The sequence below is a fragment of the Stegostoma tigrinum genome, chromosome 7 (genome assembly GCF_030684315.1).
Source record: "Stegostoma tigrinum isolate sSteTig4 chromosome 7, sSteTig4.hap1, whole genome shotgun sequence".
Taxonomy (NCBI): Eukaryota; Metazoa; Chordata; class Chondrichthyes; order Orectolobiformes; family Stegostomatidae; genus Stegostoma; species Stegostoma tigrinum.
Window position 1 is genome coordinate 103,855,654 of NC_081360.1, and position 16,681 is coordinate 103,872,334.

Sequence of the window (16,681 nt, forward strand, 5' to 3'; positions counted from 1 at the left end):
GCTACAGGGGGGCTATAAGAGCTCCTCTGACAAGGGAGATTCAGAGAGGGCCTTCTCAAAGCAGAAGCTAAAGATCTCAAGGGAGAAGGAAAGCAGCACCACGCTTCCAGGTGACGGGAGGCGTCCTGAGGCTCCCTCCGACACCCAGTCACGTGCCACTGGGGCCCTGGAGGGCCCCCTGGAACTTCCAGGTGGGAAGGAGGAAACAGCGCGTCCCCAGCCTGACCCAGAGCCGGACTCTCCTGCCTCCGTACCCCCGGTGGGGGGATGCCACCCGGAAGGCAACACGGATGGTTTCCTGAGCCCAGAGAGCGTCCAGCAGTTAGCCCGGGCAATGGGCATGAAGGGACAGATGGAGGGGCTGGACCTTGGACTTGGGGAGGGTACTGCGGTCACTGCCCACAATGGGGGTACGAGTTGCGAGCATTAATGTGCGCAGCGTCAAGTCCACCGCAAGATGTGTGTCCACGTTGGCCTACCTGACCACCGTCAAGGCGGACCTCCTGTTTCTGGAGGAGTGCGGGATACCGCACCTCAGCAGGTACGGGAAATGGTCCGGCGCCTGGACCTGTGGGCCTTCGATCTCGTCGGGGGGTAACGACTGTCGCTACTCGGGCCTGGCTATTCTGCTGCGGGGGCGCAACTTCACCATCTCGGAAGTCGGGGAGGGAATCCGCAATTGGATCTGGCTGCTCTAAACAAACATCGTTAGCGCAGTCTCGATCAATGGGTGGGAATCGGACAGTTTTCCCATCAGATCTGGAGTCAGGCAGGGCTGCCCGCTCTCTCCTGCCTTGTTCGTGTGCTGTGTGGAGCCCTTCGCCGCATCCCAGGCAGCGGAGGCCTTCAGGTCAAGCCCTCCCTGTACATGGACGACGTTGCCGTCTTCTGCACCGATCGTCGGTCGGTGAGTAGGCTGTTGGACATCTGCAGCCAGTTTGAACTGGCCTCGGGTGCCAAAGTCAATAGGGGTAAGAGCGAGGTCGTGTTCTTCGGGAACTGGGATGACCGCTCCTTCATCCCCTTCACCGTCAGGACAGACTACCTGAAGGTGCTGGGTGTTTGGTTTGGTGGAGCTGGGGCGTGCACTAAGACTTGGGAGGAGCGTATCACCAAACTGAAGCAGAAGCTGGGCAGGTGGACGCTCCGGTCCCTCTCCATCGCGGGTAAGAACCTGGCTGTCAGGTGCGAGGGGCTTTCGGTACCGTTGTATGTGGCGCAGGCCTGGCCTATTACCTGGACCTGCGTCGCTGTGGTCACCCGGGCCATCTTCCACTTCATTTGGGGGTCGAGGATGGACCGGGTCCGCAGGGACACCATGTACAAAGATCTGGGAAATGGGGGAAAGGGCGTACCGAACGCCACCCTCACCCTGACGGCTACCTTTGTGTGCGGCTGCATCAAGCTGTGCGTAGATCCTCAGTACGCAAACACCAAGTGTCACTACTTACTGAGGTTCTACCTGTCCCCGGTGTTGCGAAGGATGGGCCTGGCCTCGTTGCCACGGAACGCTCCGAGTAGTTGGACCGTTCCGTACCACCTGTCATTCGTGGAGAAATTTTTGAAAGGAAACACCTTTGACCACAAGGCCGTCAGGCAGTGGTCAGCATGTAGTATCCTCGAGGCCCTTCGGGAAAAGGAGAGGGTGGATCCCGTCGTGTGGTTCCCCACGCAGACTGCCAAAGTCATTTGGTAGAATGCCTCATCGCCAGAACTTTCAAACAAGCACAAGGACATTGCTTGGCTGGCGGTGAGATCCTTTATGCATGCCCGGAATCTCTCCGCCACCGCACGCTGCCCTCGAGGCGGCTGCGTGGGGGGATGAGACTGTCGATCACCTCCTTCTGGAATGTGCCTATGCGCAGGAGGTCTGGAGGGGGATGCAGTGGTATTTGTCGAGGTTCATCCCGAGCAGCTCCGTGGCACGGGACTCCGTGCTCTATGGGCTGTTTCCCGGGACGCACGCCGAGACCAACATCAACTGTGCCTGGAGGACCATCAATGCGGTGAAAAACGCTCTTTGGTCTGCCCACAACTTGCTGGTCTGCCAGCTGAAAGAACTGACCCCGACCGAGTGTTGCAGACTGGCGCACTCAAAAGATCCAGGACTACGTGCTGAGGGACGCGCTAAAGTTTGGAGCAGCTGCCGCCAAGGCGCGGTGGTGAAAGACCACGGTATGAAACCCCTCGTCCAGAATAGAAAAAAGGGCCCTATCTGGTAACTGGGCCCAGCTGGCGCCTTCCCCAACTGGTCAGGGGGCCAACTGGGACTGTGTGGGGTGACGACTGCCGGGGTATTTTCTTTGCTTTTTTTTTTCTTCTTCTTTGTTTGTTTGTTTTTTTTCCTTTAGTTGGTCTATGTACCCCCGGCTAACCCGGAGTGGCTTGCATGACTGGGTAGGTGTATAAATGTTTTATTTTTGTACGTCTTATGAATAAACTATATTTTTCAAATAAAAAGAAGTGACGAAACGTCTGAAAACTAACCTTCCAGCTCAGCGAGCAAACTCACATCCAGAACTAGCCTTACATATACATGAGCCAAACAACATCTTTTTAGCAGAATAACTTAGGCCAACAGCAACGTAGTAGTAACACAACTGGACCAGCAATCCGGTTAATGCACTGGGGACACAGAAACTGGAAATCAAATTCAATTAATAAAATGTGAAGTTAACTGTCATCTCAGTGATGGCGACGATGAAGCTATCTTTGATTGCCGTAAAAAGCCATCTGACTCACCGGTGTACTTTAGGGAGGGAAATTTGCTGTCCTTACCTGCTCTGGCCTACATGACTCCTGACCCACTGCAATGTGGTTGGCTCTTGTTAGACCATTTCAGAGGGCAGCCAAGTCACTCATTTCAAGGATCATTAGGTATGAAAAGCAGCTGCTCGTCTTGCCAGTCACACCCATATCCCATGAAAAATAAATAAAAAACAAACCTAAAGGGAATTCATGGAAGTATTAATAAAGCAAAAAGAGACACTAACCAACCTGAAGCGATATTTGGATAGATGTGTCACTGTTCAAACATAAGGTGTCACTCAGTTAAGGCGGAAATGAGGAAAAAAAAAACTTTGCTTATGGAGAGTATGAATCTTAGGAACTCTCTTCCTCAAAAGTTGGCAGAGTGTCCTTGGCTATTTGTAAGGCAGAGGTAAATAAATTCTTGATAAGCAAAAGGGTGAAGAGTTATCAGGAACAGACATGCACATACAGTAATCAGATTCAGCTGTGAGCTTACTGAATGGCAGAACAGGATCGAGAGGTGTACAGAAGAAATACCAAACCTTCTGACCCAGGCAGCTGAAGGTTCAAAGCTCACCTGAATAATCTTGATGATTATCTGGATAGCTCTGTGCCCTGGGCATCCAAGATTTAGGATAGCTATCACTGCAAAGTAAAATAAAGCGTTAGATCGATGATGTCCAGTGAATAAAGTGTGGACTTTATATCACTAAAACTATCATACAGTTAAATATCAACAATATTTTAAAAATGAATGTTTTGTAATACTTTTGGCATACTTGCCAATTCATCTTAAACAAAAGTTCAAAAAGATGCAACAGATGCAGCCTGACAGCACTTGATGAATGGTGCCTGGGCCAAGTATCTAATCTCCACACAGCAAACCAAGTTGAGAGTCCACAGACAAGTCCCAGTGAGCCCTCTTGCATTCTCCATTGTCACTGGTTCAGCAACAAGAATATTAGCTCATCTCTCTCCCCTTTAACCCAGTAACACTTCACAATGCTCCAACTATGATCACAATGATGAATAACTCATCATAGGCTAAAGACCAAATCAAACAATTCATGTCCCATTATCATGGCAACAGGAGTCTGCTGAGATCACTGATGCTAACCACTACAGGCCAACGCACAGCTCCTGCACAGGCTGATCTACATCCAAACTGAGATTAAAACATTTAATTGTTGAGAAAGGTGAAGGCTGAATGCCTCCAGTACAACTTCCACTTGAGGACAAGAGGAGATAAGTCATAAAATAAAAATGCCATTTTCCTTTGAGGAACCCTAAACCATCAGTACGGGAACTCTTACAGCCTCACAATTATAAATAAACTCACCATGGTGAAGGTGCAATAGAGTTTTCATTTCAGGTCCTGTTACTCCAAGTGATGGATACAATAGGAGTTTTTAATGTCTTTAAGATAAACACATGAACATGCAAGTAATGGAGGGAGACAGACTAAGGGTAGGCAGAAGAGATTAGTTTAATTTAGCATCATGTTCTGCATAACATTGTGGGCTGAAGGGCCTATTCCTGTGTTGCGCAGTTCCATAAGCTTTGTTGTTTCTAGAATATTACCAAACACAAATTTGTGTTTGTATTTCCTATATTACGACAGTAACCACACTGCTAAAGAATCTAGATGGCTGCAAAGTGCTTTGTGATGTCAGATTTTGTAAAAAGCACCACATAAATGCAAGTTAGCTTTATTTTTCTCTGTGCTCATGCTTTGTCATAAAACATACATTGCCCCTCATACATTGGGAGCATGGAGCAATTGTGTACAGTTCTGGTTACCACACTACCAGAAGGATGTGGATGCTTTGGAGAAGATACAGAAAAGGTCTACCAGAATGTTGCCCAATATGGTGGATTTTGGGTTGTTTTCACTGGAATACAGGAGAATGAGGAGCAATTTGATAGAAGTTCATAAGATTGTGAATGGCATGGATACAGTGGAAAGTATGAGCCTGTTTTGCAGAGTGGAGGGGTCAATTACTAAAAGACACAGGTGCAGGTGGGGTTGGGGAGTTTAAAAGAGATGTGCGAGGCAAGTTTTTCACACAAAGGGTGGCGGGTGCCTGGAATACACCGTCAAAGATGTGGAAGCATTGGAAAAGGTGCAGAGGTGATTTACTGAAGTGTTGCCTGGAATGGAGACAAGGTCTTGCGAAGAAAGGCTGAGAGCGCTAGGGCTTTTCACTTTACAATGATGAAGGATGAGAGATGACTTGATAGAGGTGTACAAAATGATCAGAGGTGTACTTAGAGCAGACAGCCAGAGACTTTCCCCTCGGGTGGAGGTAGCTATTATGAGGTGATATAGTTGTAAAGGGAGTGGAGGTAGATATAGGGGAGATGTCTGAGGTAGGTTCTTTACTCAGAGCGCGGTCGGGGTGTGGAATGCATTGCACGAGAGGGTAGTGGTGTCGGCCTCATTAGGGGCATTTAATCGGCTATTAGATAGGCATATGGATGACAGTGTAAGGCAGGGGTGGAGGTTAGATAGACCTTAGATTTAAGGCAAAAGTTTGGCACGTCGTGGGCCAAAGGGCCTGTACTGTGCTGTACTGTTCAATGTTCTAAAGGTCGGGGAGGAAGCAGATACAATTGCAGCTTTCAAGAAGCACTTGGATGAATATATGAATAGAAAGGGAATAGAGGGACACGGATCCTGTAAGTGAAGACAGTTTTAATATGGAAGGGCAAAATGTGTCAGCACAGGTTTAGAGGGTCTGTTCCTGCACTATACTGTTATTTGTTCAATCAGATCAGCCATGATCTTACTGAGTCATTTTTTTTCTGCTCCTAACTCCAAAGTTTGTAAGTATTCCTGGCAAGTCTTCAAACATGAGCCTGCTCTGTTCTCCCTCTACATCCGCAACGCTTCCAAGAGTCTGGCTAAGAAAGCAACTAGTTATTTTTCTGAAAGACGTTTAAGAATGTGTAAAATATGATGTGGAGTTGCATCTTTTTTCAAGAATGAAGTCAACATCATTGCAATAACTACATTTGTACATCACTTGTAACAGAGTCCAATTTACCAAGTTACTTTACGTGAGTGATTATCAGGATTTGATGAGAGGCAGGATAACTTTACCTGTCTAACGGACTGTCCAGAGATGGACAACTCCCTGATGCTGAATTCTCAGGGCTGCTCATCGACAGTGGGTCCAACATCTATCAAGCAAACAATTACAAGTCAAACAAGATACCTTTGCTTGAAAAAATTCAACAACTGAAATGAGAAAACTAAAAAGGTAAGAAACACTTGCAGCAAGGAAGAAATGAGTTTGCAATGTGAGGCATCACTATTCAGGCATGGAGAACTCTGTTAATAGGTGATGGACAAATACACCAGGTGGCCCAAATCTCAAACTAATACAGATGAGAATAACTTCATCATACCTGAAGAATCTTCGGAACAGAATTCAGCTAGTTGAACCAGTGGCATCACTTTCTCCTCTGTGGCAGCTTTATCTTTTTAATTTTAACCATCTATCCTTTGCCACATCCTGTAAAATCCTCACTTTGCAATCAAAATTGCTCATAAGAACTAGGAGCCTGCCCCACCATTTAATAAGATCATGACTGATCTTTGAGACTCAGCTCCACTTATCTGCCCGCACACCATAACCCTTAATTCCTTTACTGTTCAAGAATTTATCTAGCCTTGCCTTAAACACATTCAGCGAGGTAGCTTGAGCCACTTCACTGGGCAGGGAATTCCACAGATTCACAACCCTTTGGGTGAAGGAGTTCCTCCTGATCTCAGTCCTGTATCTGCTTCCCTTTAATTTGAGGCTATGCCCCTTAGTCCTAGTTTCATCTGCTAGTGGAAACAACCTCCCTACCTCCACCTTATCTATTCCCTTCATAATCTTAAACGTTTCTATAAGATCTGCCCTCACTCTTCTGAATTCCAATGAGTATAATCCCAGTAAACTCAGTCTCTCCTCATAAGCCAACGCTCTCAACACTGGAATCAACTGAGTGAATCTCCTCTGCACCCCGTCCAGTGCTAGTATATCTTTTCAGAAGTAAGGAGACCAAAACTGCACACAGTACTCCAGGTGTAGCCTCACCAGGACCCAAGACAGCTGCAGCATAGCCTCCCTGCTTTTAAACTCCATCCCTCTAGAAACGACAGACAAAATTCCATTTGCCTTTTTAATTGCCTGCTGCACCTGCAATCCTACTTTTCGCAATTCATGTACAAGGACACCCAAGTCCCTCTGCACAGCAGCGTGCTGCAATTTTTACCATTTAAAACATAGTCCATTTTGCAGTTATTCCTACCAAAATGGATGACCTCACACTTATCAACATTGTACTCCATCTGCCAGACCTTTGCCCACTCGCTTAGGCTATCTATATCCCTCTGCAGACTTTGTGTCTTCTGCACACTTCGTTCTACAACTCATCTTTGTGTTATCTGCAGATTTTGATACACCACACTTAGTCCCCAACTCCAAATCATCTATGTATATTGTAAACAATTGCAGTCCCAACGTTGATCCCAGAGGCTCACCACTAACCACTGACCGCCAACCAGAAAAACACCCATTTACCCCTACTCTTTGCTTTCTATTAGCCAACCGATCCTCTGTCCTTGCCAATACATTACCTGTAATACCGTGCAACTTTATCTTATGTAGCAGCCTGAGGTGTGGCACCTTGTCAAATGCCTTCTGGAAATCCAGATACACTACAATTACAGGTTCCCCATAGTCCACCATGCAAGTAATGTCCTCAAAGAATTCCACCAAATTAATTAAACATGACCTACCCTTCATGAACCCATGCTGGGTGTTCCCAATGGAACAATTTATATCCAGATGTCTTGCTGTTTCTTCCTTGATGACAGATTGAAACATTTTCCCCACTACTGAAGTTAAGCTAACTGGCCGATAGTTACCTGCTTTTTGTCTATTTCCTTTTTTAAACAGTGGCGTCACATTGGCTGTTTTCCAATCTGCAGGAACCACCCCAGAGTCCAGTGAATTTTGGTACATAATTACTAGTGCATTTGCTATTTCCCCCATCACCTCTTCTAGTACCCTGGGATGCATTTCATCAGGGCCAGGAGACTTGTCTACCGTTAGCCCCATTAGCTTGCCCAGACTGCCTCCTTGTTCTTGCACTCGCCATACTCTGACAATACCGTGTGTGAAACAGTTTCATCTGGGTTTACTTTTAACCAGGTTGGATTTTAAGATTCTATTTCTATTCTGAATTTACTTGGCCAAGGGAAAATTTGTCACCTGTTTACCTTGTGAACTATTTTCATTCTTTTTCAAGTGTCTCTGTTGGATCTTCCCTCAGTCTGCAAAGAATTGCATCCAAATGTAAGCAGTCTCTTATCAAACTAAATCCCCTTCATCCGACGAATTGCAAATATACATATATGGGGAGGCCCTTCCCTTATCACAGACAGTGAGCTGGTGTATTTCTATCATTAGATAAAGCACACAGATAGAGGGATCCTTACTTGGTCCATGCTTTCGGGAATGAATTCGCCTTCACTGTTGATGCTAGTATAGGATCCATTTCGTGCCACCTGCTGCTGCCCATCTGGAATGTACCCAGGTGGCGGTGAGCTCCGATCGGGTGTATGCGAAACTGAGCAAAATGCAGAGGATTCGCAGTTAACAAACCAATCCCACAAAACAAAGCATGATCCTGACAATTCCCAGTTATCAACCATAGTGTGAAACATTAAAGTCAAAGACAAAGGAAGCATCTGTTTCAAAGAGAGGTGATGGAAACGTGATGGGGGACAGAGATTTACTGTAAAGACTGCACCTCCATGAGACCATCTGCCAAGGAAACAGTAGGAATTCCAACCTGTCCCTGGAAGAACAAAAGCTGCATACTTTCCAAATTAAACAATAACTAACTTCATGAGGGTTGGGCTTGGGACTGAAATAGAATCTATCAAATCTTAACATATCAGGATCCAATTAACCTCAGGATGAATAGAGAGTATGGTGGTGAGATTGTGGCAGTCTAATAGAAAACTTTTGATTCAAACAATGTTTCTGATTCTGGGTGGAAACACTTAAAGTCTTCCTCAGCAGTTGAATTTATCTTAATTGCAGGAAAATGTTATTCATTCATGGGATGTGGACATCATTGGAAAGTTCAGCATTCATTGCCAATCTTGAAATGCCTTTGAGAAGGTGGTGGTGAGCAGCCTTCTTGAACTGCAGTTAGAGCCACAACGTTCTTAGGGAGAGAATTCCAGGATATTGACCTAGAGACACTGAAGGAACAGCAATATATTTCCAAGTCAGGGCAGCGAGTAGTTTGGAGGGGAACTAGCAAGGAGTGGTCTTCCCATGCACCTGCTGCCTTCTATAAGACAATGGTAATGAGTTTAGAAGGTGATTTCTCAGCAGCCTTGCAAAATTTCAGCAATGCATTTTGTAGATGGTACACACTGCTGCTTCTAAGCACTGGTGGTGGTGAAGGGAGTGAATGATTGTGATGTGTTGCCAGTCAAACAGGCTGCTTTGCCCTGCATGATGCCAAGCTTCCTGAGTGTTGCTGGAGTTGCACCCATCTGGGCAAATGGGGACTGTCCCATCACACTCCTTATTTGTGCCTTGCAGATGGAGGACAGGCTTTGGGGAATCAGAAGGTGAATAACACACTGTAGTATTCTGAGCCACTGATCTGCTCTTGTAGGCCTGTGTTTATATGGCAAACCCAGTTCAGTTCCTGGTCAATGATATCCTGCAGGATGTTGATGCCAACGGATTCCATGATGGCTATGTTTGGAGATGGTTATTACCTGGCATTTACGTGGCGTGAATATTATTTGCTATTTTTTAGCCCAAGCTTTGATGTTATCCAGGTATTTCTGTACTTGGACATGAACGGTTTCAGGATCTACAGAGTCACATGATGCAGAACATCATTCAGTTCTCAGCGAACATCCCCACTTCTGATCTCATGTCAGAAAGATGGTCATTGATGAAGCAACTCAGAAATCCTGAAGTTGGGCTGACTGACCTTCAACAACCATTTCCCTGTAGGTTACGTATGTGGAGAAGTGATGGTATAGTGGTATTATTGCTAGACTATTAATCCAGAGACTCAGCTAATTTCATTCCATCACTCATTCTAACTGATCTGCCCCGATTGCACGCCTTGCTCTCAGATCCAACCCTAACTTTGTAACTCTCTTGCAAGATAGTACCGGAGCATGGCAACTCTTCGCATTTTGTCACCTTACACCAATTATAATTGTTCTATCTTTTTAAGTCTGAATTTTAAGACTGTCAGAATTACTTTTGCTCTGCACCTTCTTGTAGCTGTAACACTATATTCTGTATTCTGTTCTGTTACTGTGATGTACTTGTGTTAGGTATGATTTTCACAAATTGCATGTCAAACAATATTTTTCACTGTATTTCAGTACATGTGACAATAATAAAACCAAATCAAATCTCGCCTGCTGACAAGGGTGATGCTATGTACCAGCTCTTGGATACTTCCACCTCGACCGTAACACCACTATGGAACACCAACTATTGCATCCACAATGGTCACAATAAATTTCATATCACCTGTTGATCAGTCTGCCACTGCTTCTAAGCTTATAGTTCCCCAATCCTTCACAGCCTGCTTCTGTCTCCTTCCGAAGTTGACAGGGCTTGACAGGGCCCTCAGCTCCGGCCGACCTATCTCCTGCACTTCAACCCTCACTCCATCTTCCTTCCCACAACAGCAGTAGAGACCCTGCATCCTCACCAACCAGCCCACCAGAGTCCACAATCAAAGAATCAGTAGCTGCCATCTCCATCACTTTTAGCAGGATGACACCACCAGACACATACACTCCTCCTTTCATGTGTCAGCCTTCTGCAGGGACCACTCCCTTTGGGACGCCCTGATCCACTCCTCCTCCACTCTCAACACCTCCCCAGAGCCCCACAATAAATTCCCATGCAATCACAGAGGGTGGCAAATATGTCATTTACTTCCTCCCTCCACAGTAGCCAAGACCTTGACACACCATCCAGGTGAAGCAGCGATTTACCTGCACCTCACTTAATCTAGACGGTTGTACTTGCTGCTCACAACGTGATCTGCTCTATATTGAGGAAACAAAATGCAGACTGGGCAACCACTTCACAGAATATCTAAATGCTGTGTGCAAAAATGATCCAGAGCTTCCTGTTGTCTGCCATTTCAAAACACCAAGTATCCTACCCGATATCTCTGTCTCAGGCTTGCTGCAGTGCTCCCAGTGAAGCTCAAAGCAAACTGGAATAGCAGCATCTCATTTTCTGTTTGGGGACCCTGCAACTTCCTGGACTCAATACAGAGTTCAACAACCTTAGGGCCAAGCACCTTCTCCTATGTCCTTAACCCAATCCCCATATACCAGGCCTTATCATCACATGGACTTCTATCACAAACAAGTCATTGTCATCCACTAATGGTCATTCGCAAAGGCTGCCCTTTACCCATGCCTTTGTCTGCTCAACTGTCTTTCTCTCTCTCTCTCTGGGCTTCACTCCACCTATTGTCTACTCCTTCCTCTTTCCCCAGCTGCTGATTATATACCAGCCTTTTCCTAGCTACAATCAGTTCTGAAGAAGGGTCACTGAACCCGAAATATAAACTCTGTTTCCTCTTCACAGGTGCTGCCAGATCTGCTGAGTTTGTCCAGCAATTTGTTTTTATTTTTGATTTCCAGCACCTGCTGTTCTTTGGCTTTTTTTATACTCTGCTGTGTTTTGGGGTCTCTGATGAAGGGTCTAGGCCCGAAACGTCAGCTTTTGTGCTCCTGAGATGCTGCTTGGCCTGCTGTGTTCATCCAGCTTCACACTTTATTATCTTGGATTCTCCAGCATCTGCAGTTCCCATTATCTCTGATACAATTTTAACCTCACTGCGAAGCCTCTTCCAGGCCTAAGCTGAAGAAGTTACCCTCCTCCCTCCGGAGTAACCTCAGGGAACGTCTCTCCCACTGCAACTCTCTTGTAATCTCTTCAACCTTGAAACTGCTCGACCATGTCCTGAAGCAAACCAGGTACCACAGTCACATCACCTTCCTCAGCACCTGCCTACGGAACCGGAATATCCCCATTGGACTACAGTCTACATTCAAGCCTTCCAAATTTGGCCTCAACCGTGACCACCTCTACACCCAGAAAATTCAGACCCTTCAGAAGCGTTTCTCCCTGCGAGTCCTGAAACAGACACTCGCAGCCATGCGCTGGCATCTTCAGGCACTGCAATCCAACCTGCCCCAGCTCAGAGCCTCCCTCTCCCAGACCGACAAAGGATCTCTCCTGTTTTTTATCCTCCGCAGGATCCACAGACTGAACACCCAGCTCTACTCAGCTTTACTGGACACCAAATTGCTCTCTGATGAAGGGTCTAGGCCAAAACGTCAGCTTTTGTGCTCCTGAGATGCTGCTTGGTCTGCTGTGTTCATCCAGCTTCACACTTTATTATCTCGTGTTTTGGGGATGTAGGTTCAAATCGTGTCATGGCAAGTGGTGGAATTTGAATTCAATAAAGAATTTAGAATTAGGGATCCAATGTTGACAAAACCATTGCCAATTGTTCAGAAAACCCATCTGATTCACGAAAGTCCTCTAAAAAAGAAAATCTGCTGTCCTATCTAGTCTGGCCTACATGTGACTCCAGACCTACAGCAACGTGACTGACTCTTCACTGCCCTTGGGACAATAAATGCTGGCTTAGCCAGAGATGCCCACATCCCATGAGTGAAGAAAATGAAAGTATGACTTTGCCAAATTCCCACCGATTCCAGTTTTGCTAAGGCTCCTGATGCCACACTCAGTTGAATGTCACGTTTTTGTCAAGGGCTGTCCCTCTCACCTCACCTCAGGAATTCAGCTCTTTTTATTCGCACCAAGGCTGCAATGAGGGTGGGAACAGAGCTCCCTGGTGGAACCCAAACTGGGTGTCAGCGAGCAGGTATTTCCTAAGTAAATACTTAAATCTAAACCTTAGAATATCATTGAGCACTTTAAGAACTGTAGACATTGTTGTGCAAAAATGAAAATAGAGAATAGGGCATCAGAAATCCAGAATTCTTCAGCAAGGGTATCATGGGATCTAAAACTAAGATTGGGTTAGGATTGCAAAATGATACAAGCAGGATACACAAAGGCTGAGACACGACCAATTCTCACAGATCTCAATTCACACAGACAAAGGAGGACTCAAATTCAACTGGGACAACACATCCATAATAGCGCAAGCCAGAGAATTCCTGGAGTCCTAGCATTCCAACTGGAACTTGATCAACAAACACATTGAACTGGGCCCAATATACAAGCCACTGAAAAACAAAACCGGAATTGACGCCAACCACCCCAGAAAAGCGAGACATATAAATAACAAGTGGGACAGAACACCAATGCTTCACCTGAGGAGCAGTGACAATGTTACCTAGCAGGGTGATGAAACATCTGCAACCAAACAGAGCGGCTTGGTGAGTAAGTCTACAACCTCACCCACAACCCAAGCTTTAAGTCTTCCTAAAAACTTTATACAGCATGCTTGCCTTCATCGATCGGGGCACAAAGCATAAAAATTGGCAAGTCACATTGCTGCTGTATGGGTCTTTAGTTTGGCCACACTTGGAATAGTGCACATAGTTCTGGCTGTCACACTAACAGAAGGATGTGGAAGCGTTGAAGGGAGTAGAGAAACAGTTTACCAGGATGTTGCCTGAGGCTATTAGCTTTGAGGAGAGATTGGAAAAACTTGGTTTGTTTTCAGTTGAACGTAAGAGGCTGAGGGGGATTTCTTGCCCCCAGAACATTAGCCTGGGTTTCTGAGTCACCACTCCAGCAACATTACCATAAAATTAATCTGTTCAGTAAATATTAGAATTGAATACAAAAAGGTAAAGGAGGCAGAAAAGTGAATAGAGATAGGAAATAGGATTTGGCTTTGGCCAGGGATTTTGCACCAGTCCAGCTATGATGGACTGAATCACTTCCTGAGCTGGGTTCTTACAAACTAGAGCTTACCTATCAACGACAGCTTGTTTTTCCTCTCCACACCTACAAAGACTGAGCCATTGTCCAAATCATCCAGCGTTTGTAATGCCTCCACATTGCTGAGGTTTGTTACCTAGGCAACAGAGAAAATCCAAGTTAAAAATATAGACAATCAAAATATTAAAAATAATCAGAGGTATTTTGTACGAAGGAGGCACCCCAGGCAACACAGTCACTTAACATCGCCAACACGATCTGTCTAGATCCAACAATTTTGCCAAACAACCAAATCATGGTTTGAATGTACGAATAATGCACTCAAGGTTACATGTCAGTCCAAAGGAATGGGATATGTTCCATTTCAGAGTTTTGGAGGAGACAGAAGCACAAATCCTGAGACAGGACTGCACTTCACCTCTGTGGACCAACTAGGCTGTCCAACAGTGAAAATGAGAAACAACAGCTTTACTGAGATTTTACCAAAATTACTTCACACCAGGTGGAAGCTCATTTCACACAGGACATTTAGTCAAGGGAGACTCTCAACACTTGCATACTTCCACCCGGTATCACAGCCCTGATCTAAACAGCGCACAGTAAAGTTCAGTCTATTTTCAGAGTTTCAGCCAGCACACAATCAAACTAATGTGCTTCTGTTATTATGAGTTATGCTGAGCAAGATTAAGAATTCTTGTAGATTCAAGGCATTATGGATTTTTCAAATATTCATACAGTGCAGAAAAGGCCCTTGGTTCACTGAGATTACCACCAGTGGTGCGCTAATCCCAATTTCCTGCATTCGTCCCATATCTTTGAATGCTATGATATTTGAAATGCTCCTCCAACTATTTTGTTAAAGGTTGTAAGGTTTCCGGCCTTCACCACCTTCACAGGCTCTGCATTCCCACCATCTGCTGTGTGAAAAAGAATTTTCCCCAAATCCCCTCTGAATTTCCTGCCTCTTATCTGAAAACTATGCCCCCATGTGAATGACCCCTCAACCAAGGGGAACAGTTGCTTTCTATTCACACTGAGCATCTCTTCAATCTTATGTACATCAATCTTTGTATCCTCGTTGGCCACAGGTGAGGTTCCAGAGTACTGGAGAATAGCTAATATTGTCCTACTGTTTACGAAGGGTAGCAGGGATAACCCTGAAAATTACAAGCCTGCCAGTCTCACGGTGCCAGTAGGGAAATTATTGGAAAAGATTCTCAGGGACAAGATCTACACACATTTAGAAGTGATAGGCAGCATGGTTTTGTCGGGGGAGCTTGTGTCTCAGACGACAAGGTGATTGATGAGGATAAAGCAGTGGATGTTGCCTTCATGGACTTCAGTAAAGCCTTTGACAATGTCCCTCAGGGCAGACTGGTATAAAAGGCGAAGTCACATGGTTATCAGGAATGAGCTGGCAGGATGGATACAGAACTGGTTTAGTCGTAGAAGACAAAGAGTAGTGGCAGAAGGATGTTTTTCAGAATGGGAGGTTGTGACTAGTGGTGTTCCACAGGGATCGGTGCAAGGACTGCTGCTGTTTCGACTGACATAAATGATTTGGAGAAAAATGTAGTTGGTCTAATTAGTTTGGTCATGAATGATACAAAGATTGGTGAAGTTGTGGAAAGTGAGGAGGATTGTCAGAGGATATAGATCAGTTAGAGGCAGGAGCAGAAAAATGGCAGATGGAGTTTAATCCGAACAAATGTGAGGTGATGTATTCTGTACAGGTGGAAATTATACAGTGAATGGCAGAATCCTTTGGAGTACTGATATGCAGAGGTGTCTAGGTGTGCAGGTTCAGAGATTGCTGAAGGTAGCAATGCAGATAGATAAGGCAGTAAAAAAGGCCGATGGCACGCTTGCCATCATTGGATGGGTCATTGAGTATAGAGTAGACAAGTTATGCTGCAGCTTTATCAAACTTTAGTTAGGCCAAACTTGGAATATTGCGTACATCTCTGGTTACCACACTACCAGAATGAAGTGGATGCTTCACACAGAGTACAGGAAAGATCTACCAGGATGTTGCCTGGTATGGGGGATTTTAGCTATGAAAAAGATTGGATAGACTGGGTTTGTTTTCACTGGAACGCAGGAGATTGAGGGGTGACCTAATAGAAATTTAAAAGATTGTGAATGGCGTGGATAGAGTGGAAAGTATGAAGCTTTTCCCCCCAGGGTGGAGGGGGTCAATTACTAGGTGACACAGGTTCAAGGTACGAGGGGGTAAATTTAAAACAGATGTATGAGGCACGTCTTTCAGAAAAAGAGTGAGGAGTGCCTGGGATGCGTTGCCAGAGAACGTGGTGGAAGCAGACAATAGCAGCATTGACGAAGCACTTGGATGAATAAGAACGGAATAGGGGGATACGAATCCTTTAAGTGAAATCACTTTCACTATGGAAGGGTAAAATGTGTCGATGCAGGCTCGGAGAGCCGAAGGGCCTGTTCCTGTGCTGTAGTATTCTCTACTGTCTGTTTTTATTCTTTTATCACCTGTCACAGAGCAGGTTTCTGTCCTCGCATACCTCACAGCCACAGACAGCAACCAAGGCCAAAGAATAGTATCTAATCCAATGATCTCTTCCTGCACGGTTGTACTACATCTGAGCTGCAGCAAGCTCACTACCGAGACCAAAATTTCTATTCTGAAGCACAGGAGCAAGAGTAGGCAACTTGGTCCCTCGAGCATGCTGTGCCTTTCTAGATCATGGATGGACACTGGCCTCAATGCCATTTTTCACACTATCCCCATATCTAGAACATTCAATCTCTGTCTTGAGTCCACACAGTGAACAAGCTTCCATACCCCTTTGGGTTAAAATGCCAAACATTCACCACCATCTGTGTAAAGACATTCCTCATAATCTCCGTTCGAACTGGCCTGCCCAATTCTGTGACTGCCCTCCTGGTTTGAGGCAGACCAG

The 16,681-nt window shown here is 45.5% G+C and overlaps 1 protein-coding gene across 4 annotated transcripts in view; it reads right to left on the minus strand.

Annotated features, from left to right (window-relative positions):
- The window catches only part of map3k2 (mitogen-activated protein kinase kinase kinase 2), a 128,005-nt gene that overhangs the window by 22,649 nt on the left and 88,675 nt on the right, over nucleotides 1–16,681 (minus strand). For all 4 annotated transcript variants that reach the window (XM_059647594.1, XM_059647592.1, XM_059647593.1 and 1 more), the window contains 4 exons: nucleotides 13,782–13,884; nucleotides 8,246–8,376; nucleotides 5,855–5,934; nucleotides 3,329–3,396 (listed from right to left, as the gene is read on the minus strand). In XM_059647594.1, the coding sequence (XP_059503577.1) occupies nucleotides 3,329–3,396; nucleotides 5,855–5,934; nucleotides 8,246–8,376; nucleotides 13,782–13,884 (382 nt within the window). The remainder of the gene's footprint in view (nucleotides 1–3,328; nucleotides 3,397–5,854; nucleotides 5,935–8,245; nucleotides 8,377–13,781; nucleotides 13,885–16,681) is intronic.